This window comes from Nerophis ophidion, linkage group LG20 (assembly GCF_033978795.1).
Source record: "Nerophis ophidion isolate RoL-2023_Sa linkage group LG20, RoL_Noph_v1.0, whole genome shotgun sequence".
Lineage (NCBI taxonomy): Eukaryota > Metazoa > Chordata > Actinopteri > Syngnathiformes > Syngnathidae > Nerophis > Nerophis ophidion.
In genome coordinates this window covers 18,675,641-18,700,715 of record NC_084630.1, presented here as the reverse complement: position 1 = coordinate 18,700,715, position 25,075 = coordinate 18,675,641, and the positions used below count along the sequence as shown (strand labels likewise).

General features: G+C 42.2%; 1 protein-coding gene across 5 annotated transcripts in view; it reads right to left on the bottom strand.

The window, feature by feature from the left end:
• Positions 1 to 22,754, bottom strand: part of card14 (caspase recruitment domain family, member 14) — a 123,006-nt gene extending 100,252 nt beyond the window's left edge. For 2 of the 5 annotated variants that reach the window (XR_009803113.1, XM_061880642.1), the window contains exon 1: positions 6,831 to 7,201. Coding sequence is in view for 4 of the 5 variants with exons in the window: in XM_061880642.1 (XP_061736626.1) it covers positions 6,831 to 7,128 (298 nt within the window). In the remaining variant the exon portion in view is untranslated. Of the gene's footprint in view, positions 1 to 6,830; positions 7,202 to 22,378; positions 22,498 to 22,631 lie in introns of those variants that run through there. The other 3 variants (XM_061880639.1, XM_061880641.1, XM_061880640.1) reach the window with 3 other exon arrangements.
• Between the last annotated feature and the right edge of the window lie 2,321 nt (positions 22,755 to 25,075).

Sequence of the window (25,075 nt, the reverse complement as noted above, 5' to 3'; positions counted from 1 at the left end):
GTGCTCCTTTCAATCAATCAATCAATCAATGTTTATTTATATAGCCCCAAATCACAAATGTCTCAAAGGACTGCACAAATCATTACGACTACAACATCCTCGGAAGAACCCACAAAAAGGCAAGGAAAACTCACACCCAGTGGGCAGGGAGAATTCACATCCAGTGGGACGCCAGTGACAATGCTGACTATGAGAAACCTTGGAGAGGACCTCAGATGTGGGCAACCCCCCCCCCTCTAGGGGACCGAAAGCAATGGATGTCGAGCAGGTCTAACATGATACTGTGAAAGTTCAATCCATAGTGGCTCCAACACAGCCGCGAGAGTTCAGTTCAAGCGGATCCAAGACAGCAGCGAGAGTCCCGTCCACAGGAGACCATCTCAAGTGGAGGCGGATCAGCAGCGTAGAGATGTCCCCAACCGATACAGCCGAGCGGTCCATCCTGGGTAAGAATGATGAGCGGTCCATCCTGGGTCTCGACTCTGGACAGCCAGTACTTCATCCATGGTCATCGGACCACAAGGGAGGGGGGGACATAGGAGAAAGAAAAGAAGCGGCAGATCAACTGGTCTAAAAAGGAGGTATATTTAAAGGCTAGAGTATACAGATGAGTTTTAAGGTGAGACTTAAATGCTTCTACTGAGGTAGCATCTCGAACTGTTACCGGGAGGGCATTCCAGAGTACTGGATCCCGAACGGAAAACGCTCTATAGCCCGCAGACTTTTTTTTTGCATGACTGTCCGGGCAGAGTTTCTTAAATGCCTCAAATGTCCGGCGTTTTGTGTCAAGGTCGCGTGTATTTTCAATGTATGTACAGTGTTAAGAGAGGTTAAGAACAAAACAAATTGTGAAGGAGCTGTGACCGAGATAGTGAGAGAAGGAGGTAGTGGATTGATTGTCAATCATGGCATTCTTGATCAACAGTGTTGCGTTTTGGACCCGTTCTTCCTTCGGTCAATGCCCCCCTGGTTTTTTTATGACACATAAGCTGGTTTTAAAACAATCAGAGACAGAGGTTGCTCATTTTGATATTTTATAACCAAAGCGCTTTGGGAGATCAATCTAGATACAACAGTTCAATGCCCGGCTCAAATTGATCTAATCCTAAAATGGCAGATTTTCCCTCCTCACTCACTCTCACCTGCCCCTCTTCTTCTCCTCCCTACCTCGGACAGTTGAGATAACAGATTGTTATGGCTTCATTCCAACATTCCCAATTCAAGATCTATATAAAAGGCTCACACTTTAGCTGTTCTAAAATCTGACTAGGAAATAAAAAGACAACCATATCCAACAGTCCCCCTTCAGATCTTCTAAAAAAGATCTCCCAACACAACGACAATAACAGCTATACAGGTCACACTGAGGGTGGCCGTATAAACAACTTTAACACTGTTTCAAACGTGCGCCACATTGGGAACCCACACCAAACAAGAATGACGAACACATTTCGGGAGAACATCCACACCGTAACACAACCTAAACACAACAAAACAAATACCCAGAACCCCTTCCAGCACTAGTTATTCTGGGACGCTACAATATACACCCCCCACTACCCTCACCCCTCCCCACCTCAACCCCCGAGTGCGTCACATCAAATATTTCACTCGTGGAAGATTTTGCATGTTTCATATATACATGATGTAAGTATATATGTCATGTAGTAACATGTATCAAAACATTTAATATTTATGTATTTGGATCATTTTATGCATTTGGCGGCGCATTCATTTTCAAAACAACGCATCACCTTTGCTTTGTCCTTCAACAACTAACTACTACTCATGACAGACTTCACGAGAGCCAACAAAAATAATAAAACATCACCTACTGTACGCGCTCTGCTGTCTTTCGGATGCCGACTGTGGAACCACAGGCGTCTTTTTGTGTCGTTCTCGCCTTTCCCGTGTCTAAATTGGCTGTCAAAGTGTACCGACCTGTCGCAGTTCGTCTTCGTCCTTTCTACTGTGCAAACTAGAGGGATGATTTATGATCTACAATAAAAAATGTTACAAGCGCGAGAACAAGGAAGCAGCTGATCAGTCGACAATGTCAAAACTGACACGGAAGCTGGTGATAATGGCGCCGCTATAAATAGTGAGCGCTTGTAATAACAATGTCACTAGTACTTGGTTAATATTCAAGTCCCAAAATATAAATGGACGATTGTCTGCGGTTTTTGGATGGTGGTTAGCTATTGGGTCTTATAGGCGGAATAAAAGCATAATGATAAATACTTGACACCGCAAGGGTAGTTTTCTATGTCCCTGTTATTTCTATCCATCTTCTTCCGCTTATCCGAGGTCGGGTCGCGGGGGCAGCAGCCTAAGCAGGGAAGCCCAGACTCTCCTCTCCCCGGCCACTTCGTCCAACTCTTCCCTGGGGATCCCGAGGCGTTCCCAGGTCAGCCAAGAGACATAGTCTTCCCAACGTGTCCAGGGTCTTCCCCGAAACATCCTGACCAGATGCCTGAACCACCTCATGTGGCTCCTCTCCATGTGGAGGAAAAGCGGCTTTACTTTGAGTTCTTCCCGGATGACAGAGCGTCTTACATTATCTCTAAGGGAGAGCCCCAGAGAAATGATCTTGTCCTTTCGGTCATTACCCAAAGCTCATGACCATAGGTGAGGATGGGAACGTAGATCGACAGGTAAATTGAGAGCTTTGCCTTCCGGCGCAGCTCCTTCTTCACCATAACGGAACGACACAGCGTCCGCATTACTGAAGACGCCGCACCGATCCGCTTGTCGACCTTACGATCCACTCTTCCCTCACTCATGAACAAGACTCCGAGGTACTTGAACTCCTCCACTTGGGGCAAGATCTCTTCCCCAACCCGGAAATGGCACTCCATCCTTTTCCGGGCGCGAACCCTGGACTCGGACTTGGAGGTGCTGATTCTCATCCTGGTCGCTTCACACTCGGCTGCGAACCGATCCAGTGAGAGCTGAAGATCCTGGCCAGATGAAGCCATGAGGACCACATCATCTGCAAAAAGCAGAGACCTAATCCTGCAGAAACCAAACCGGATCCCCTCAACGCCCTGACTCCGTCTAGAAATTCTGTCCATAAAAGTTAAGAACAGAATCGGTGACAAAGGGCAGCCTTGGCGGAGTCCAACCGTCACTGGAAACGGGTCCGACTTACTGCCGGTGATGCGGACCAAGCTCTGACACCTGGGAATTACATTTAAATTGAGGAAAACCACTAGTATAACTAAAAATGAGAGGATTTGAAGGGGTGCCTTGAGGAGCCCCCCAGCTATGTAACGCACAAGTTAAAGGTAAAGTTAAAGTACCACTGATAGTCACACAAACACTAGGTGTGGGGAAATGACCCTCTGCATTTGACCCGTCCCCTTGTTCACACCAACACATCTCGAGTGTGTTGGTGTGAGATCTACCATCTTCCGCAGTTCAATCATCACCATCGTTTTGGTGATGATTGAAGTTGACGTTTTCAAGTTCAAATGTCAATCCAAGGAATCTCTTCACAACAGAAGTGTCAAATGGTCCACATCGCAGTTATGTTTGGCCCCAGAGGGCCACTTCTAACAGTGAATACTATTATTGCACACTTTTTACTATGCATTTAATAATTTTTTTTTACTAAAATGTAGAAATATATATATATAGTAAATTGCAATAATTTCCCCTCAAAATGTAGTCTATATTACTGTAAATGGAAAAACTGTACTGCTGTTTTTCTGGTTTTAAAAAAGGCAGCTCATTTGCCAAGAATTTGTTTTAATTATTTTTTTACTGTAAATTAAAAAAACAACAACTTTACAGTAAGATTTTGGCACCTGAGCTGCCAGTTTTTTTTTCTTCAACCGCAAATCGACAACTGCATATTTCTTAGTGTATTTCCGTAAATGTCAAAATGGCACCACAGTTTAATTTAGAGAAAAAATCCGCAAAAGCAACATTACATTTTACCATAACGTGGTTTTTGCAGCACACTTCGAGGTTTGTTCTCCCAGGATGCAAACGGACTATTCCGGACAGGACTTGAAGGTAGGAACATATGTATTAATTAATTAATCCTACATATCACAAAAGAGAGGAACTGAAACAAAAGGAGAGGGTGCCGTAAATAACAAAAACTTCACGCTAGACGCTAACACTTAGCATGAACTATGGACATAGAACAAACGAGACTTACTGTGGCATGAAACAACTAACATAACTATGGCATAGCACAAGATGAAACTGTGGCATAAAAACAATAATGACGCCAGGACGACTGACTGGCAAAGGTGGGCTAAAATCATGTCTCTTGATTGGAAACAGGTGTGCGCCCCCAACACCAGAGGCAGGTGAAAATCATAAGTCGCCATGGTAACTAAAACAAACAAGGTTGCACACAAACAGGAACTAATGGAGTCTAAAACTAACAGAACATAACAAAAACATGATCCGGATCGCAGATCAGGACGCATTTCACATTTTCCCATGAAGTCTTTTGCTACTTTTACATTGCACAATTTTATTAGTATCTACTTCTATTCAAACGATGGTTTGAATGTTTGATAATATATTTTTGCATAGACTTTCAATTTTTTTATCATTCAAATTTGAACTTTACGGTTGAGATAAGAACGAAATTTGGTTGTATTAGCTCGTGCAGGATAAAAGAGCAATAAGGTGCAGATATAAATAAATGTATTACTGTACAGATAAATATATCGCGATTTGGCATATGTATCCACGTTATGGATGTATGTTATAATCTAATATAGACATTATTATTAACATAATTTGCGCTAACATGGAGTACATGTACATATATATATATATATATACTGTATATATGTATACATATATACACTGTATATATAAATGTATATATGTATGTATATATATATATATATATATATATATATATACTGTATATATGTATACATATATACACTGTATAAATATACGTATATGTATATATATATATATATATATATATATATATATATATATATATATACTGTATATATGTATACATATATACACTGTATAAATATACGTATATATACGTATATATATATATATATATATATATATATATATATATATATATATATATATATATATATATATATATATATATTTATATATATATATATATACACTGCGATGAGGTGGGCACCTGTCCAGGGTGTGCTCCGCCTTCCGTCCATTTGTTGGCTGAGATAGGCACCAGAGCCCCCCGTGACCCCAAAGAGAATATGCGGTAGGAAAATGGATGGATGGTATATACATACATACAGTACATACATATATATATATATATATATATGTATATATATATATATATATATATATATATATATATATATATATATATATATATATATATATATATATATATATATATATATATATAATACATTTGGTTAGAAAAGTTACAGTACTTTTTTGATACATAGTATTTCGTGGCTTTCGAGGGCCACAATTAATGAAGTGGCGGGCCCCATCTGGCCCCCGGGCCTTGAGTTTGACACCTGTGGTCTACAGTAATTTTAGTTCCTCCATACAACAGAAGCACTCCAGGCTGTTAAGGAATTCGCTGCCAAAATGTTTGTCTTGTAAGTTTTGAAAGGAACTTGGGGGCCGTTATGGTGTCGTTTTCGGGCTGGGCTTGGCCCGCGTGCCACTAGTCGAAAAGACCTGTACTAGCCCACCAGGGGACCTGTCGTCATTTTAACCCTTGTGCGGTATTCGGGTCTGTGGGACCCGTTTTCATTTTTTATTAAAATAAAAATGATACAATGAATTAATTTCACTGACTTTGGCTCATTTTCTGTGAAGAACATATATCAGAATACATATGTAATGACCACACACCATACACCCCCCTACACATTTCTATTACTTATAAGATGTCCGGGTCCACTGGACCGGGGGCTAATAGAAGTGTGGAAATTGATGTTTTGTGTACCACAAACACACATAGCAGGTTTAGACAAGAGAAAGACAGAGTGTAGGTACACAGAACATCGGAGGGTCAAATGTGCGAGAAAATGAGAGCAGGCAGTGTTGACAGACAATGTTGCAGCCTTTTGTGGGAACCGCAGGTACAGAAACACACTCAAACACTGTTATGTTAAAATACTGAACAGATGTTTATTGGGATAATGTAAACATCCATCCATCCATTTTCTGCCGCTTATTCCCGTTCGGGGTCGCGGGGGGCGCTGGCGCCTATCTCAGCTACAATCGGGCGGAAGGCGGGGTACACCCTGGACAAGTCGCCACCTCATCGCAGGGCCAACACAGATAGACAGACAACATTCACACTCACATTCACACACTAGGGCCAATTTTAGTGTTGCCAATCAACCTATCCCCAGGTGCATGTCTTTGGAAGTGGGAGGAAGCCAGAGTACCCGGAGGGAACCCACGCATTCACGGGGAGAACATGTAAACTCCACACAGAAAGATCCCGAGCCTGGATTTGAACCCCGAGCCTGGATTTGAACCCAGGACTGCAGGACCTTCGTATTGTGAGGCAGACGCACTAACCCCTCTGCCACCGTGAAGCCCATATAATGTAAACATCTGTTCAGTATTTTAATATCAAATTATTTGATTGTGAGGTATTAAAAGCCACAAAATACAAGGGGTCCATCAGACCCACAAACGCTGGCTGAGTAACAACAATAGGAAGATGACACAAGGGTTAAATGTGCCCTCATAATATTTTATGAGTGAATTGTGATGTTGTTCTGGCACTTTGGTCACCACTATTTCATAAAACGTGTTTAAGGAAGCTGCATTTTAATTAAAACTGGAAATTAGTTATACAGTAAGGAGAAAAAAACAAAGCCTACTTGTTCTCATGGAGCGGTTGGTAAGGTTGTGGGAGGACAAAATCTCGTCCTCGTCCATCTCGGTGAGGACCCTGGCTTGTCGGAGGTACGGGATCACAATGCACGGCCGCACTCCCAAGGAGATCCGGTGCCGGTTGTCATTAATGAGTTCCCACAGTTCCTCCTCGCCCTTCTCCTTCAGGTCCAGACCTGCTGGCACACTTTCTCCGGCCATCTCGAGTGTGTTGGTGTGAGTAAGCGCTAACAGCGGCTCACAGGTGGCGCTGATCCTGGGCGACAAGGTCCCACATTGGGACATTGAGTACTGAAACGTGACAAGAGAGACAGTCAGACTGGTAGAGGCAGAACCAGCAGGACAAATGCAGCGTGTTTCCACACCCAGTGCTTGTAATCATTCACGTGTGTGTGTGTGCATGCATGCGTGTGTGTGTGTGTGTGTGTGTCTTCTTGTATTTCTACCCTTCTTGAGACATCAACAAAGAAAAGTACCTTCCACTTGAGGACCGGTGAACAAGTTAAAACAATTGCATCTAATGGAGAGCCTAATACTACAGTTCGTGAACATTGCTCCAAAGTCAGGATTTTTGGTTGATTTAACGTGCATGCAAAAGTAAACATTGACAGTTGCAAAGGCAGCAATATAGATAAAACAAGACGTCAGCTAAGGAAGGACTTTCCGATACAAAAAACCCGAACAGCTGATTTTACGACTTCCTGTGCTGACGTAAGACAACCCGTGTCTCGTATTTGACCATAGGATGAACAAATACACTCTGGTACTAAGATTATAGTGGCCATTAACAGTTAGCTTCTATAGTAAAATTATGTAATTTGTCATATTTTCCATTCATCCATTTTCTACCCCTTGTCCCTTTCGGAGTCACGTGGGGAGACTGGTGCACGGACAGTCACCACACAATTCTTAACAGAATCTGGTTAGGGTCGAGTGGCATGGAGTCCAAAACGACTGGGGAACCTTTTCTGCTGCAGCCTTCATCCGCCATCGCAGCCGTGGTGGTAGTTCTTAAAATCTACCATCTTCCGCAGTTGAGGTCTTCACCGTATCCCTGGCTAAGGAGCAGTCAGGTACTAGGTCTTTGCCAAGGACCACCTGGGGTAACAGTAGTAAAGGGGTTAACCTCCTAGTGCCCCAGGACCCCATAGAGGAGCCTCCACTGCCGGATGCAATTTAACGTCATGCCCAGGACACAGGAAGGAGCGGTACACCCTGGACAAGTCGCCACCTCACCTCAGCTTCTACAGTAAAATTATGACATTTGTCAAAATTTTCCATCCATCCATTTTTCTACCACTTGTCCCTTTCGGGGTTGCGGGGGGTGCTGGAGCCTATCTCAGCTACATTCGGGCGGAAGGCGGTGTAAACCCTGGACAAGTCGCCACCTCATAATTTTGCTAAGTTTTATTCCGATTATTATTATTGTAATATTGCCCAAATGTTTAAGTTTATCGTAAAAAATTGCGACTTTTGTTGAGTAAAGTTACGACTCTTTTCATAAAGATGCCAAAATGTTAAGCTGTTGTTGTAAAATCGCGAATGTTATTGAGTAACATTCCAACTTTTATCATAATATTCTGAAAAGAACCAGTTTTTCGTGTAAGATTTTGACTTGTAATGAGTAAAATCCGTCCATCCATCCATTTACTACCGCTTATTCCCCTCTTGGGTCGCGGGGGGCGTTTTGCCTATCTCAGCTACAATCGGGCGGAAAGAGGGGTACACCCTGGACAAGTCGCCACTTCATAATTTTATCAAGTGAAATTCAGATTATTATTATTGTTATGATATTGCCCAAATATTTTAGTTTTTGTAAAAAAGTGTCACTTTTGTCAAGTAAAGTTATGACTCTTTTCATCAAAATGCCTACATTTTCAGCTTTTCTTGTGAAATTGCGACTGTTACTTAGCAAAATTCCAACTTTTATCATAATATTGCAAAAATGTTAAATTTTTCTAGTAAAATTTTGTCTTGCATTGAGTAAGATGACGACTTTTATTATAATATGGTAAAAAATCCAAGTTTTTCTTGTGAAATTGTGCTAAGACTATAGTGGCAATTAACAGTTAGCTTCTACTGTAAAATTATGACACTCGTCATAATTTTCCATCCATACAATTTTCTACCAGGGTCACGGGGGGGGGGGGGGGGGGCGGAGCCTATCTCAGTTACATTCGGGCGGAAGGCGGCGTACACGTTGGACAAGTCGTCATCTCATAACTTTGTTAAGTGAAATTCCGATTATTATTTTTATTATATTGCCCAAATTTTCAAGTTTTTGTAAAAAGAGTGTCACTTTTGTCAAGTAAAGTTATGACTCTTTTAATAAAAATGCAAACATTTACATGATTGAGTAAAATTCCAACTTTTATCATTATATTCCGAAAATGTTCATTTTTTCTCGTAAAATTTTGACTAGCGTTGAGTAAATTTACAACTTTTATCATAATACGGCAAAAGTTCTAAGTTTTTCTTGTGAAATTGTGCTAAGACTGTAGAGGCCATTAACAGTTAGCTTCAACAGTAAAATTATGACATTTGTCATAATTTTCCATCCATCCATTTTCTACGACTTGTTCCTATCGGGGTCGCGGTGGTGCTGGAGCCTTTTCTCAGCTACATTCGGGCGGAAGGCGGCGTACACCCTGGACAAGTCGCCACCTCATAATTTTGCCAAGTGAAATTCCGATTGTTATTATTATGATATTGCCCAAATGTTTCAGTTTTCGTAAAAAAAGTTTCACTTTTGCAGAGTAAAGTTACGACTCTTAATAAATAAACCAACATTTTAAGCTTTTCTTGTAAAATTTCGACTGTTATTGGGTAAAATTCCAACCTTTGTCATAAAATCTTGCGAAAATGTTTGGTTTTTCTGGTAAAATTTTGACCTGCGTTGAGTAAAATGACGACTTTTATTATAATACGGCAAAAAATCAAAGTTTTTCTTGTGAAATTGTGCTAAGACTATAGTGGCCATTAACAGTTAGCTTCAACAGGAAAATTATCACATTTGTCAGAATTTTCCATCCATCCATTTTCTACGACTTGTTCCTATCGGGGTCGCGGTGGTGCTGGAGCCTTTCTCAGCTACATTCGGGCGGAAGGCGGCGTACACCCTGGACAAGTCGCCATCTCATAATTTTGCCAAGTGAAATTCCGATTATTATTATTATGATCATACCCAAATTTTTCAGTTTTTGTAAAAAAAGTTTCACTTTTGTAGAGTAAAGTTACGACTCTTTTAATAAATATGCAAAAATGTTAAGCTTTTCTTGTAAAATTTCGACTGTTATTGAGTAAAATTCCGACCATTGTCATAAAATTACGAAAATGTTCAGTTTTTCTTGTAAAATTTTGACCTGCGTTGAGTAAAATGACGACTTTTATTATAATACGGTAAAAAATCCAAGTTTTTCTTGTGAAATTGTGCTAAGACTATAGTGGCCATTAACAGTTAGCTTCTACAGTAAAATTATGACATTTGTCATAATTTTCCATCCATCCATTTTCTACAACTTGTCCCTATCGGGGCCGTGGGGGTGCTGAAGCCTATCTCACCAACATTTGCGCGGAAGGCGGAGTACACCCTGGACAAGTCGCCACCTCATAGTTTTTGCAAAGTGAAATTCCAATTATTATTATTATGATATTGCCCAAATTGTTAAGTTTTTGTACAAAAAGTGTCACTCTTGTCGAGTAAAGTTATGAGTCTTTCAATAAAAATGCCAGAATTTTAAGCTTTTGTTGTAAAATTGCGACTGTTATTGAGTGAAGTTCCAGCTTTTATCACAATATTGCGAAAATGTTCATTTTTTCTTGTAAAATTTTGACTTGCGTTGAGTAAAATGACGTTTTTTATTATAATACGGCAAAAAATCCAAGTTTTTCTTGTGAAATTGTGCTAAGACTATAGTGGCCATTAACAGTTAGCTTCTACAGTAAAATTTGACATTTGTCATAATTTTCCATCCATCCATTTTTCTACCACTTCTCCCTTTCCGGGTCGCGGGGGGGCTGGAGCCTATCTCAGCTACATTCGGACGGAAGGCGGTGTACACCCTGGACAAGTCGCCACCATAATTTTGCCAAGTCAAATTCCAATCATTATTATTGTAATATTGCCCAAATTTTTAAGTTTTCGTAAAAAAGTGTTACTTTTGTCAAGTTAAGTTACGACTTTATTCATAAAAATGCCAAAATGTTAAGCTTTTCTTGTAAAATTGCGACTGTTGTTGAGTAAAATTCCAACTTTTATCATAATATTGCGCAAATGTTCAGTTTTTCAGACGGCATGGCTCGGTTGGGAGAGTGGTTGTGCCAACAACCTGAGGGTTCCTGGTTCAATCCCCACCTTCTACAATCCAAGTCACGTCCGTTGTGTCCTTGAGCAAGACACTTCACCCTTGCTCCTGATGGGTCCTGGTTAGCACCTTGCATGGCAGCTCCCGCCATCAGTGTGTGAATGTGTGTGTGAATGGGTGAATGTGGAAATAGTGTCAAAGCGGTTTGAGTTCCTAAAAAAAGGTAGAAATGCGCTATACAAGTAATACCCATTTACCATTTTCTAGTAAAATGACGACTTTTATTATTATATGGCCAAAATTCAACGTTTTTCTTGAGAAATTGTGATATTTTTCTTGTGAAATTCCAATTCATTTTTCACAAAAAGCTTTTATTATATTGACATAGTATGTATGTATTATTAATGTTCTAAATGCACATCTTTATATATCAAGAAAGGGCATTTTTCAGAGGTCTCAAGAAGGAAACAAATACAAGAATGTGTGTATGTGTGTGTTCTGGCAATGCTGACTTAATGGGGACATTGCTCTGTTTACACAGTCACCTTTAGGAGACTTCTGACGGTATGGGGACACAAAAAAAAAAACAGGTCGCCTAACGGGGAACCTTTTTAAATGATGGTCAGATCCATTCTGAAGATGCCTAAGTAATTTTTGAGCTTTGGCCCAAAAAACATGTTTGCTGGTTAGTTTGAGTGTGAGATATTTGCACAGCAGCCCCCTCATCGGGCTGTAACTGGTATATTTAAGTGGTGAAACGTCCTATAAGAGGACAGCTGTAGTGCTGTATTCTGAGTATCATGTCATATTTAATTTGAAAGTTTTTTTTTTCTTTTAAATGGTCCTCAGTAGTCACGTACAAATGTGTGTGAATTATGCAAGATTATTTAAATTTGTTCCCCATGAACCATATCAACTCTTTTTTCCCCAGGGTCCCCAGAAAGACTGATCAGCACATTACTTCATCAATCCAGAGATTTAAAGACGTGTATGAGCTAGCTGAGCAGTGGCCATGTGACTTGTTTATTTTTTATGCCTTCATAACCTGTAGAAAGTGTGGTCCTCACAAGTCCTGAACCAAATAACAATTTTTTCCCCAGGGTCCCCGGTAAGACTGATCAGCACATTACTTCATCAATCCAGAGATTTAAAGAAGTGTATGAGCTAGTTGAGCAGTGGCCATGTGACTTATTTATTTTTTATGCCTCATAACCTCTAGAAAGGGTGGTCTTCACAAGTCCTGAACCAAATAACTATTTTTCCCCATGGTCCCCAGTAAGACTGATCAGCACATTACTTCATCAATCCAGAGATTTAAAGACGTGTATGAACTAACTGAGCAGTGGCCATGTTACTTTTTTATTTTTTAGGCCTTCATAACCTGTAGAAAGGGTGGTCCCCACAAGTCATGAACCAAATTATTATTTTACCCCAGGGTCCCCAGTAAGACTGATCAGCACATTACTTCATCAATCCAGAGATATAAAGACGTGTATGAGCTAGCTGGGCAGTGGCCATGTGACTAATTTATTTTTTATGCCTTCATAACCTGTAGAAAGTGTGGTCCTCACAAGTCCTGAACCAAATAACTATTTTTCCCCATGGTCCCCAGTAAAACTGATCAGCACATTACTTCATCAATCCAGAGATTTAAAGACGTGTATGAGCTAGCTGAGCAGTGGCCATGTGACTTATTTATTTTGTATGCCTTCATAAACCTGTAGAAAGTGTGTGGTCCTCACAAGTCCTGAACCAAATAACTATTTGACCTCAGGGTCCCCAGTAAGACTGATCAGCGCATTACTTGATCAATCCAGAGATTTAAAGACGTGTATGAGCTAGCTGAGCAGTGGCCATGTGACTTATTTATTTTTTTATGCCTTCATAACCTGTAGAAAATGTGTGGTCCTCACAAGTCCTGAACCAAATAACTATTTTTCCCCATGGTGCCCAGTAAGACTGATCAGCACATTACTTCATCAATACAGAGATTTAAAGACGTGTATGAACTAACTGAGCAGTGGCCATGTTACTTATTTATTTTTTATGCCTTCATAACCTGTAGAAAGGGTGGTCCCCACAAGTCATGAACCAAATTATTATTTTACCCCAGGGTCCCCAGTAAGACTGATCAGCACATTACTTTATCAATCCAGAGATATAAAGACGTGTATGAGCTAGCTGGGCAGTGGCCATGTGACTTATTTATTTTTTATGCCTTCATAACCTGTAGAAAGTGTGGTCCTCACAAGTCCTGAACCAAATAACTATTTTTCCCCATGGTCCCCAGTAAAACTGATCAGCACATTACTTCATCAATCCAGAGATTTAAAGACGTGTATGAGCTAGCTGAGCAGTGGCCATGTGACTTATTTATTTTTTTATGCCTTCATAACCTGTAGAAAATGTGTGGTCCTCACAAGTCCTGAACCAAATAACTATTTTTCCCCATGGTGCCCAGTAAGACTGATCAGCACATTACTTCATCAATACAGAGATTTAAAGACGTGTATGAACTAACTGAGCAGTGGCCATGTTACTTATTTATTTTGTATGCCTTCATAACCTGTAGAAAGGGTGGTCCCCACAAGTCATGAACCAAATTATTATTTTACCCCAGGGTCCCCAGTAAGACTGATCAGCACATTACTTCATCAATCCAGAAATTTAGAGACGTGTATGAGCTAACTGAGCAGTGGCCATGTGACTTATTCATTTTTTATCCCTGTAGAAAGTGTGGTCCCCACAAGTCATGAACAACAACTTGGTCCCCATTCCAAATGATAACCAGTGTGTGTGTGTGTGTGTGTGCGCATGGGAAAACCTGTAATTCAAGACCTGTGCGTTGAAGCACTGTAAAGGACTGACAACATACACTAAAGCAGATAACAAGCTTTGACCTTACACCATAATTAGAGGTAGTTTCATTAATTTGACCAACTTCATACTTATTGCATCTTTCCATTTAATAATATGAGCACTAAGAGCATAACTCAGACACATCACAGAAAAGGAGGTCACGTTTGCTGGATCCAGTCGGACTACTGTAAATGTGCAGCACAGAGTGTACAAACGCCTTCTATCATCGGAAAATGAGATGTCAAGCAGGTTAGCTTTGGCAATTCCTAATTATATTAGAGTCCTTCAAACGCACATAACAGACAGCTGACAGGAGTAAACACTGTGCAAGCCAAGTGCAAAGTCCTTGTTGAAATGAGGAAACGGAGGCAGAGCAGCTGTTACCTATAATTTGTGGTGTTACACCGCTTAAGAGTGGAATCTTTTTTTAGCTGTCTCAGTGCACAATAATGCGTGAGACTTTCACTGGACTGTCAATGAGGTATGCAAACAAACAACATTGATTAAAAATGAAACCAAACAAGATTAAGAATTGTCTTTCTGTATATTTGTACAAACCCTGATGCCATATGAGTTGGGAAATTGTGTTACATGTAAATATAAAAGGATTGCAATAATTTTCAAATCATTTTCAACCCATATTCAGTTGAATATGCTACAAAACATAATCATAAACTTTAGAATTTGATGCCAGCAAAAGGTGCTAAAGAAGTTGGGAAAGGTGGCAATAAATACTGATAAAGTTGATAAATGCTCATCAAACACTTAATTGGAACATCCCACAGGTGTACAGGCTAATCGGGAACAGGTGGGTGCCATGATTGGGTATAAAAACAGCTTGCCAAAAAATGCTCAGTCTTTTACAAGAAAGGATGGGGCACAACTGCGTGAGCAAATAGTCAAACAGTTTAAGAAAAACGTTTCTCAAAGTGCAATTGCAAGAAATTCAGGCATTTCAACATCTACGGTCCATAATATCATCAAAGGGTTCAGAGCATCAATCCGGTTTCAGGGCAAATCACTCTACTGAGACAGCCCTCGCAAAAATGACTAATGATCTATTGCTAACGATGGATTCTGATGAGTCATCTTTGTTGCTGCTCCTCGATCTTAGCGCTGCTTTCGATACCGTCGATCATAATATTTTATTAGAGCATATCAAAACACGAATTGGTATGTTAGACTCAGCCCTGTTTTGGTTTAACTCTTATCTTACTGACAGGGTGCAGTGCGTCTCCCATAACAGTGTGACTTCGGACTACGTTAAGGTAACGTGTGGAGTTCCCCAGGGTTCCGTCCTTGGCCCTGTACTCTTCAGCAACTACATGCTGCCGCTAGGTGACATCATACGCAAATACGGTGTTAGCTTTCACTGTTATGCTGATGACACCCAACTCTACATGCCCCTAAAGCTGATTGTAGTCAGCTGGAGGCGTGTCTTAATGAAATTAAACAGTGGATGTCCGCTAATTTTTTGCAACTTAACGCCAAAAAAACGGAAATGCTGATTATCGGTCATGCTAGACTCCGACCTCTATTTAATAATACAACTGTAACATTTGACAACCAAATAATAAAACAAGGGGACTCGGTAAAGAATCTGGGTATTATATTCGACCCAACTCTCTCTTTTGAGTCACACATTAAAAGCGTTACTAAAACAGCCTTCTTTCATCGCCGTAATGTCGCAAAAATTCGCTCCATTTTGACCACTAGCGACGCTGAGATCATCATCCATGCGTTTGTTACATCTCGTCTTGATTACTGTAACGTATTATTTTCGGGTCTCCCCATGTCTAGCATTAAAAGATTACAGTTGGTACAAAATGCGGCTGCTAGACTTTTGACAAGAACAAGAAAGTTTGATCATAATACACCTATACTGGCTCACCTGCACTGGCTTCCTGTGCACTTAAGATGTGACATTAAGGTTTTACTACTTACATATAAAATACTACACGGTCTAGCTCCAGCCTATCTTGCCGATTGTATTGTACCATATGTCCCGGCAAGAAATCTGCGTTCAAAAGACTCCGGCTTATTAGTGATTCCCAGAGCCCAAAAAAAGTCTGCGGGCTATAGAGCATTTCCCATTCGGGCTCCAGTACTCTGCAATGCCCTCCCGGTAACAGTTCGAGATGCTACCTCAGTAGAAGCATTTAAGTCTCACCTTAAAACTCATTTGTATACTCCAGCCTTTAAATAGATCTTCTTTTTAGACCAGTTGATCTGCCGCTTCTTTTCTTTTTCTCCTATGTCCCCCCCTCCCTTGTGGAGGGGGTCCGGTCCGACGACCATGGATGAAGTACTGGCTGTCCACAGTCGAGACCCAGTATGGACCGCTCGTCGGGACCCAGAATGGACCGCTCGGCTGTATCGGTTGGGGACATCTCCACGCTGCTGATCCGCCTCCATTTGGGATGGTTTCCTGTGAACGGGACTCTCGCTGCTGTCTTGGATCCGCTTTGAACTGAACTCTCGTGGCTGTTTTGGAGCCACTATGGATTGAACTTTCACAGTATCACGTTAGACCCGCTCGACATCCCTTGCTTTCGGTCCCCTCCAAGGTTTCTCATAGTCAGCATTGTCACTGGCGTCCCCACTGGGTGTGAATTCTCCCTGCTCACTGGGTGTGAGTTTCCCTTGCCCTTATGTGGGTTCTTCCGAGGATGTCATAGTCGTAATGGTTTGTACAGTCCTTTGAGACATTTGTGATTTAGGGCTATATAATTAAACATTGATTGATGTTCCAAATAAGTGTTTGATGAGCATTCCTCAACTTTATCAGTATTTTTGCCACCTTTCCCAACTTCTTTGTCACATCTTGCTAGCATCAATTTCTAAAGTTAATGATATTTTGAAAAAAAAAAAAAAAAAGTTTATCAGTTAAAACATCAAATATGTTGTCTTTGTAGCCTATTCAACTGAATATGAATTGAAAATGATTTGCAAATCATTGTATTCCGTTTATATTTAAATCCAACACAATTTACCAGCTCATATGGAAACGGGGTTTGAAATACGATGTCACCCATATCCACATTATCTTTAGTAGCCTATACTGAATATTACAATAGTTAAAGCATATTTAAAGTTGTTGTAATTTCGGCTTGTAGGCTCCAGCACCCCCCGTGACCCCGAAAGGGACCAGCAGTAGAAAAATGGATGGATGGTTTGTACTACTTAAATTCCCTTTAGTACACAACAGAAGGCTTGTGTTAGTTGTTGTTGATAGATCTCCTCTACATTTTGTAAATTTTTGCCAATAGATAATTGTGTATGTTGGGGTGAGGGCGTGGCCTGCGCACCTGCAGCAAAGCAGGGTGTGCCAGGACTGGCTTCGGGATCAGTGACAGGTGTGTGGATGTCCCACCAGGGCGTCTTTATCTAATCTCCTGTCGCTCTGTTAAAGGCAGTAGACGTGGATGACGAGCAAGAGCAAAACTGACAGAAGGTCACAATTGCTGATAAGCCCCAGAAATGACAATTTCTAGAAAAATAAACCATTGTCATGAACCTGAAATAGCCTGGCCTGTCGGTGATTGGTGTGTCGGAGAACCCGGAAGCGCAGGTCCTCCACAATAATTTTGTAATTTGTGCACTTTTTGAAAAAGAGAGGGAATCAAACTGGACTGTGACGACGTCGAAGCATGTCACACTCTTCCCAAGAGAAGTGCCACTGTGTCCATGAATTTAACAGAAAAACAAAACAAGTTGCGTAAGTAAAAAAAACGACAGAAAACTAAGAGTAACAATCTGCATAATCAAAAACAACTACCTTAGCCAAGAAAGCAGTACCGTATTTTTCGGACTATAAGGTGCACCTAAAATCTTTTCAGTTTTTCAAAAATCGACAGTGCGCCTTATAACCCGGTGCACCTTATGTATGTATTAATGCTGCTTGCACTTACTGACCTCCAAACTATTTTAATAGGGACATGGTGTAATGATACGTCTGACCCGGAGACAGCAGTCACACATCAGAGAGATGTGTAGACTGCAGGTTAAAGCCTGTTCTATAAATCAGTGGTCCCCAACCTCTGAGCAGAATTTTTTTTTATAATTTGTATTTATTTTTTTCAACATAAAAAACACCAGATACACTTACAATTAGTGCTCCAACTCAAAAAAAACTCCCCTTTTCACCACTAGAAACAATAAATAAATATAAAAAATTTAACAAAATCCCCCCCCCCCCCCCCCACCCGCCCGACAAATTATCAAGTGTTGGGGACCACTGCTATAAATGAGACTAAGACCAAAATCTTTGATGTTCCTTTAAGAATATAAAACATCACACATGGTGCACAAAAATCCGTCAAAATGCTTTAGCACGACGTGAGCTACGAAACCGCACCGTTCAATGCATTGACGTAGCATTACGGCTACCATAGTCCGACGTACTGTGCTTCAAAATAGGAATATTATCATGGTGTGTCTGCGATGTGGTGGCGACTTGTCCGGGGCGTACCTCGCCTTCCGCCCGATTGTAGCTGAGATAGGCACCAGCGAACCTCGCGACCCCAAAGGGAATGTAAGCGGCAGAAAATGGACCGATGGATTATAGTGTGTGTATACATGAATCCCACACCGGCACTGTTTTGTTTCACCCTATTCAGCAAAAATACTTTTTTGGTACCTGCTGTTGTGTATTTGGGATCTGCATAAGTTACAAAAAAATTGTGCTCTCCCGTCATTTTAGTCCGAGCCAGGGTCAATAAGCTCCTTCTTTTTCTTCCATCCTCTTGTTGCGGGGCATTCATCCTCCGCTATTGCCATTTGTAATATAAAGTAGCACAGATCTGGCCCGCCGGACGTTCTACATAATTTTTTTTAGACCATCAACATCAAAAATGTCGTCGCCATTAAGACGTGTTGTGTTTTGCTAGATTGTAAAAGTTACACAACTATGGAGGAGCTGGTCTGAGATGTAAAAGAGGAGCAATGTTCAAATGTTGTTACTACTCAGTGTTTTATTGTTCATATTTAATATTGTAAATCCCCCTTTCTTTATTCTAATGTACATTTTGGGTGTCTCATTCAGTAAAAATCAACTACATGCTTCCCAAATGCTGTAATAAATTAAGCATGAATGGTTGAACATGCCAGCACTTTTAACTCTTTTTTTTAAACGCTTATTGCAATTTTTTTTACTTACAGTAAGTCATTAATTCGACTTCGTAAGTCATTATTTGACTTGATAGGTCATTGTTTTGACTTATTAAATTTCTAAGTCAAAATATTGACTTACTAAGAAATAATGACATGCTTAGTATCTCAGGTAACTAGGACTATTTATTAAAAGATATTGTTATTTGATTATTTTTGAATAAATAATATGTGTTCCCCTGGAGAGACACTAACCATTTTTCTGGGGGGAAACACTGAAGTGTAAAGTCAACCTTTTTAACTTCATCCTGTGCCATATTTCCAATAAATGAGTGGTTTTAGTCTCTGGGAGTCCATGGTAAGTTCAATGTCATCTCCCGCGAGGATGGAGTCAGGCTAGCTGTTTTTAAATGACCGCGACTCTAGAACTATAGAAAGTATTTCAATGGTAAAAATCTGCACTTTTGAGTGTTATAAATAGGAAGAAGAAATCTGCGTTCAAAGGACTCCGACTTATTAGTGATTCCCAAAGCCCAAAAAAAGTCTGCGGGCTATAGAGCGTTTTCCGTTCGGGCTCCAGTACTCTGGAATGCCCTCCCGGTAACAGTTCGAGATGCCACCTCAGTAGAAGCATTTAAGTCTCACCTTAAAACTCATTTGTATACTCTAGCCTTTAAATAGACTCCCTTTTTAGACCAGTTGATCTGCCGTTTCTTTTCTTTTTCTCCTATGTCCCACTCTCCCTTGTGGAGGGGGTCCGGTCCGATCCGGTGGCCATGTACTGCTTGCCTGGGTATCGGCTGGGGACATCTCTGCGCTGCTGATCCGCCTCCGCTTGGGACGGTTTCCTACTGGCTCCGCTGTGAATGGGACTCTCGCTGCTGTGTTGGATCCGCTTTGGACTGGACTCTCGCGGCTGTGTTGGATCCATTATGGATTGAACTTTCACAGTATCATGTTAGACCCGCTCGACATCCATATCTTTCGTACTCTCCAAGGTTCTCATAGTCATCATTGTCACCGACGTCCCACTGGGTGTGAGTTTTCCTTGCCCTTATGTGGGCCTATCGAGGACGTCGTAGTGGTTTGTGTTGGGGTTTGTGCAGCCCTTTGAGACACTAGTGATTTAGGGCTATATAAGTAAACATTGATTTATTGATTGATTGATGGTAAATTCAATTTCATCTCCCGCTGGATCAACATGGTACGAGGATGGAGTCAGGCTAGCTGTTTTTAAATGACCGCGACTCTAGAACTATAGAAAGTATTTCAATGGTCAAAATCTGCACTTTTGAGTGTCATAAATGGGAGTAATTACGTATATATTGTAGGTTTTTATTACCCTTTGTTATATTTTTGTTGTGTTTTGCTTGATTTTAAAAGTTACACAACTACGGAGGAGATGGTCTGAGAAGTAAAAGAGGAGCAATGTTAATGTTCAGGATAAAAAGATTAACAAGTGAATGTCTGGAGTAACTAGCCGGTGTGCTGTTACAAAGTGCCCTAAGGCTGATTATAGTGAACTTAAAAAGGCGATCGATACTCTGATCGAGGAAGTTGCTACAATCAAGGAGCAGCAGAAAACAATCATGGCCCTTGTTGTGCAGCTGGATCGGATAAGAGCTGACAATTTGGAGAAAGACAAGAACAATGCAATTCTGGAGAACAGAGTTGCTGATATTGAGCAGTATACACGGATCAATGACGTGATCATTACTGGCCTTAGCATCAAACCCTGGTCTTACACACGAGCTGTAACCCCAGCAAATGCCGGCGGAGTTGGATGCCATTTCAATGGAGCGACAGGTAGCGGTCTTCATGCAGTCCAAGGATATACAACTGGACCGTAACAGCATCGAAGCATGTCACCTTTTGCCCAGGATTGGGACAAACGACAAGCCGAGCGTTATCCTGAGATTTGTAAACAGGAAGCACAAGATCGCGTTGCTAAAACAGGGAAGGAAGCTAAAAGGAACAAACGTATACATCTTGGGTGTCGAACTATGGCCCGCGCCATATTTGGCCCGCCGTGTATTTTCATTTGGCCCTTGAGGCAATATCAAATTAACAGTAGAGCTGGCCCGCCGGTATTATACAGCGGTGGTGTAGCTGTAACACCGCATTCACCGCTAATAATCATACTTGCTAACCCTCACCCCCGATTTTCCAAGGAGACTCCCAAATTTCAGTGCCCCTCCCGAAAATCCCCAGGGGGCAACCATTCTCCCAAATTTCTCCCGATTCCCACCTGGACAACAATATTGGGGGCGTGCCTTAAAGGTACTGCCTCAAGCGTCCTCTAAAACCTTTCGTCACATCCGCTTTTCCTATGTAGAAACAGCGTGCCGGCCTAGTCACATGATATATGTGGCTTTTACACACACACACACACACACACACACACACACACACACACACACACACACACACACACACACACACACACACACACACACACACACACACACACACACACACACAAGCTAATGCAATGCAAGCTTGGTTAACAGCCATACAGGTCACACTGAGGGTGGCCGTATAAACAACTTTAAGACTGTTAAAAATGTGCGCCACACTGTGAACCAACACTAAGCGAGAATGACAAGCAAATTTCGGGAGAACAGCCGCACTGTAACACAACATAAACACAAGAGAACAAATACACAGAACCCATTGCAGCACTACCTCTTCCTGGACGCTACAATATACAAATATATTATTAGCCAGTGGGAAAAGTTTATTTTGATATTTACCTGAGAAGGCTGCAAATTATTAGTATTATTTGAAACTCGATTTTGCATGTCCCTATAAAGTCATATAAGTCTTGCTTGTTCAATATTTAATGCAAAACTTGTTTGGGTCCCCATTAAGAGGTTAATTTGTTCAACCTTGGCCCGCGGCTTTGTTCGGTTTAAAATTTTGGCCCACTCTGTATTTGAGTTTGACAACCATGGTATACATGAACGACCATTTGACCAAACCAAATGCTGATATACCTCAAAAAGCACGCCAAATGAGGAGAGAGAAGAAAATTCTACAAAGTTGGACAGCGAACTGTAAAGTATTCATCAAACTCAACGGTACTCCGGAGAACGTCAAAGTGCTGGTGATTAGAAACATGGAAGATCTGAACGAATATGACGTTTGAACTGGACCGTAAGGTAAAAGCGACTAAACACAATCATGACACACATTGACAATACGCAAGATGCAACCCATGACACGAACCACATCATTCAGTTGATAAATGAATATGACCTCACCTGCACTGGCTTCCTGTGCACTTAAGATGTGACTTTAAGGTTTTACTACTTACGTATAAAATATAAAATACTACACGGTGTCACGGCTCGGACACACACACGTGCGCAATCTGTCGGGAGCCGCGCGCATGTCACTCAAACCGCGGCAGGCAGCTGCGCTCCATCTGTAATCAACGCAACCGGCACTAATGAAAGAGAGGACTACAAGAACCCCCGCCACCAGTGATCCTTTGCCAGAACGTAGCAACTGTACCGTAAGCTCGTCTCCAGCATCCTAGTTGAATTTTTGATCCTGATCTCTGTGCCTTTTTCCCATGCGTTAATTGTCGTGTCTTTCCTCACCCCGCAGCTCCCTGTGTGCGTTCCCGAGCCACGCTGTGTGTCGTGTGCCTTTTTGGATTCCCCTTGTCTTCCTCTGGCTTCCTGGTTTTCGATCCCTTGCTCGCCCCCAGACAAACGACGACTCTCTCCTGCCTCTCGACCACGCTTCCGCCTTGGACTTCCCTACCTGCCTTGCCCGCGCCTGACAGCTCAGCTCCTCTCAACACGCACCTCCAACACTTGCGGTAAATAACACCTCCCGTTAAATTCCACACATAGTCTTGCACCCATTTCATCTTTGTTACATACCCATCAGATTTGACATACACATATATATATATATATATATATATATATATATATATATATAGAATAATATAGTATAATATTATATAATAATATATAATATACTTTTGTATAATATATTATATCAAATACTATATTATATCAATTATATTGAAATATTATTGTATAGATATATATTATATTATATATATATATATATATATATATATATATATATATATATATATATATATATATATATATATATATATATACATACAGCATTAGATATATCCTTGTTAAAATAAAGACGCCCCAGGCTATAAGCTTTTCCCAGTCTCTGTGCCGTCTCCTTCTCCCTGAAACCTTCACAGTACGTTCTGGCCATGTCAGAACCAGACGGCACAGGAAGAGGTCGCCCCACTTCCTCTCCCCAACACACCACTACCCCTGATCTTTCCACCATGCACACTATCCTCCAGCAGCACCAGTCCCGTTTTGATGACTTGGAGACCCAGCTTAATGCTGCCTTTGCCACCCTGCTGTCAAGGCTGGACACCCTTGAACCAAGAACCCCCCCTCCACCTGCACCGGGTACGGGTGCCTCCGCAGCTGCGGCAACATGGGACACCTCCCTCACCCGAGAACCCAAGATTGCCATCCCAAAAACAATTGAGGGAGATTTTGAACTCTGCCGGGGATTTTTGGTTCAGTGTGAGCTTATATTTCAGCACCAGCCCTCCCGCTACTCCTCTGATGGGGCCAAGATTGCCTTCCTGTTCTCCCTCCTGTCAGGCAGAGCACTGCGATGGGTCACAGCGGCGATTGACCAAAGCAGCGGACTCGGAACTGACTACTCTGCCTTCCGCTCAGAGTTCCGGGCTGTGTTTGACCACCCAGTGGACGGGGGTATGCCGCCTCCCGCCTCCACTCCATTCAACAGGGCTCCCGCTCTGTGGCCGAATACACCCTGGAGTTTCGCACCCTCGCAGCTGAGAGCGGGTGGGGGGATAAGGCGCTCCAGAGCGCGTTCCGACGCGGGCTCAGTGACGCAGTAAAGGACGGACTTTTAAGGGACCGCCCGACGTCCTACCGGGCCTTAATTGACCTCGCTCTCCAGATGGACCAGAGACTTATCGAGCGAGCTGCTGAGCGAGCGCACAGCAGCCCAAGTCAAAGTCCCCAAACCAGACCGCACGCTGCCGTGTGGCCACCACTACCTGCCCTTGGGGCCACCAGCACGGACGATCCCATGCAACTAGGCAGATCCCGCCTAGCAGCCGAAGAACGGGAGAGGCGCTTCCAGCAACACCTCTGTCTCTACTGCGGGGTGGCAGGTCATGTGATCAGGAACTGCCCGATACGGCCAAAAGACAAGGCTCACTAGTCAGGGGAATCCTAGTGAGCCATACGTCCGTTCCCCGCAAGCGGAGGAATCCTGGCATCCTCTTCCCAGCGAACTTGTCATGGAATTCCACGAACCTAACTATCGGGGCCTACCTGGATTCTGGAGCGGACGACAGCCTTTTGGATCGGGAGTTCGCTCGACAGGCGGGTATACAGCTCCTACCGCTTGAGACCCCCTTACCGGCTCAAGCCCTGGACGGACACCCCCTTGGTCCCATAACCCACAGGACGGAACCCCTCTCACTTACCCTCTCTGGGAACCACACTGAGACCATTAGCCTCTGGGTTTTGGATGCTCCCATTGCCCCCCTAGTTCTTGGTCGCTCTTGGCTGTGCAAGCACGAGCCCCACATTGCCTGGTCCACAGGCAAGATCCTGGCCTGGAGCGCTACATGTCACGCTAACTGCCTGGGATCCGCAGTTCCTCCGAGTGTCAGCCCCAAGGCCACCGTACCTCCCAAGGACCTCACTAATGTTCCCCTTGTCTATCATGACCTTGCCGAGGTCTTCAACAAGGAACAGGCACTCTCCCTTCCCCCGCATCGACCATACGATTGCGCCATAGACCTTGTGCCCAATGCTGTCCTCCCATCTAGTCGCCTATACAATCTGTCCCTACCCGAAAAGAAGGCGATGCAGGAATAAATTTCAGACTCTCTTGCTTCCGGCATCATTACCCCCTCT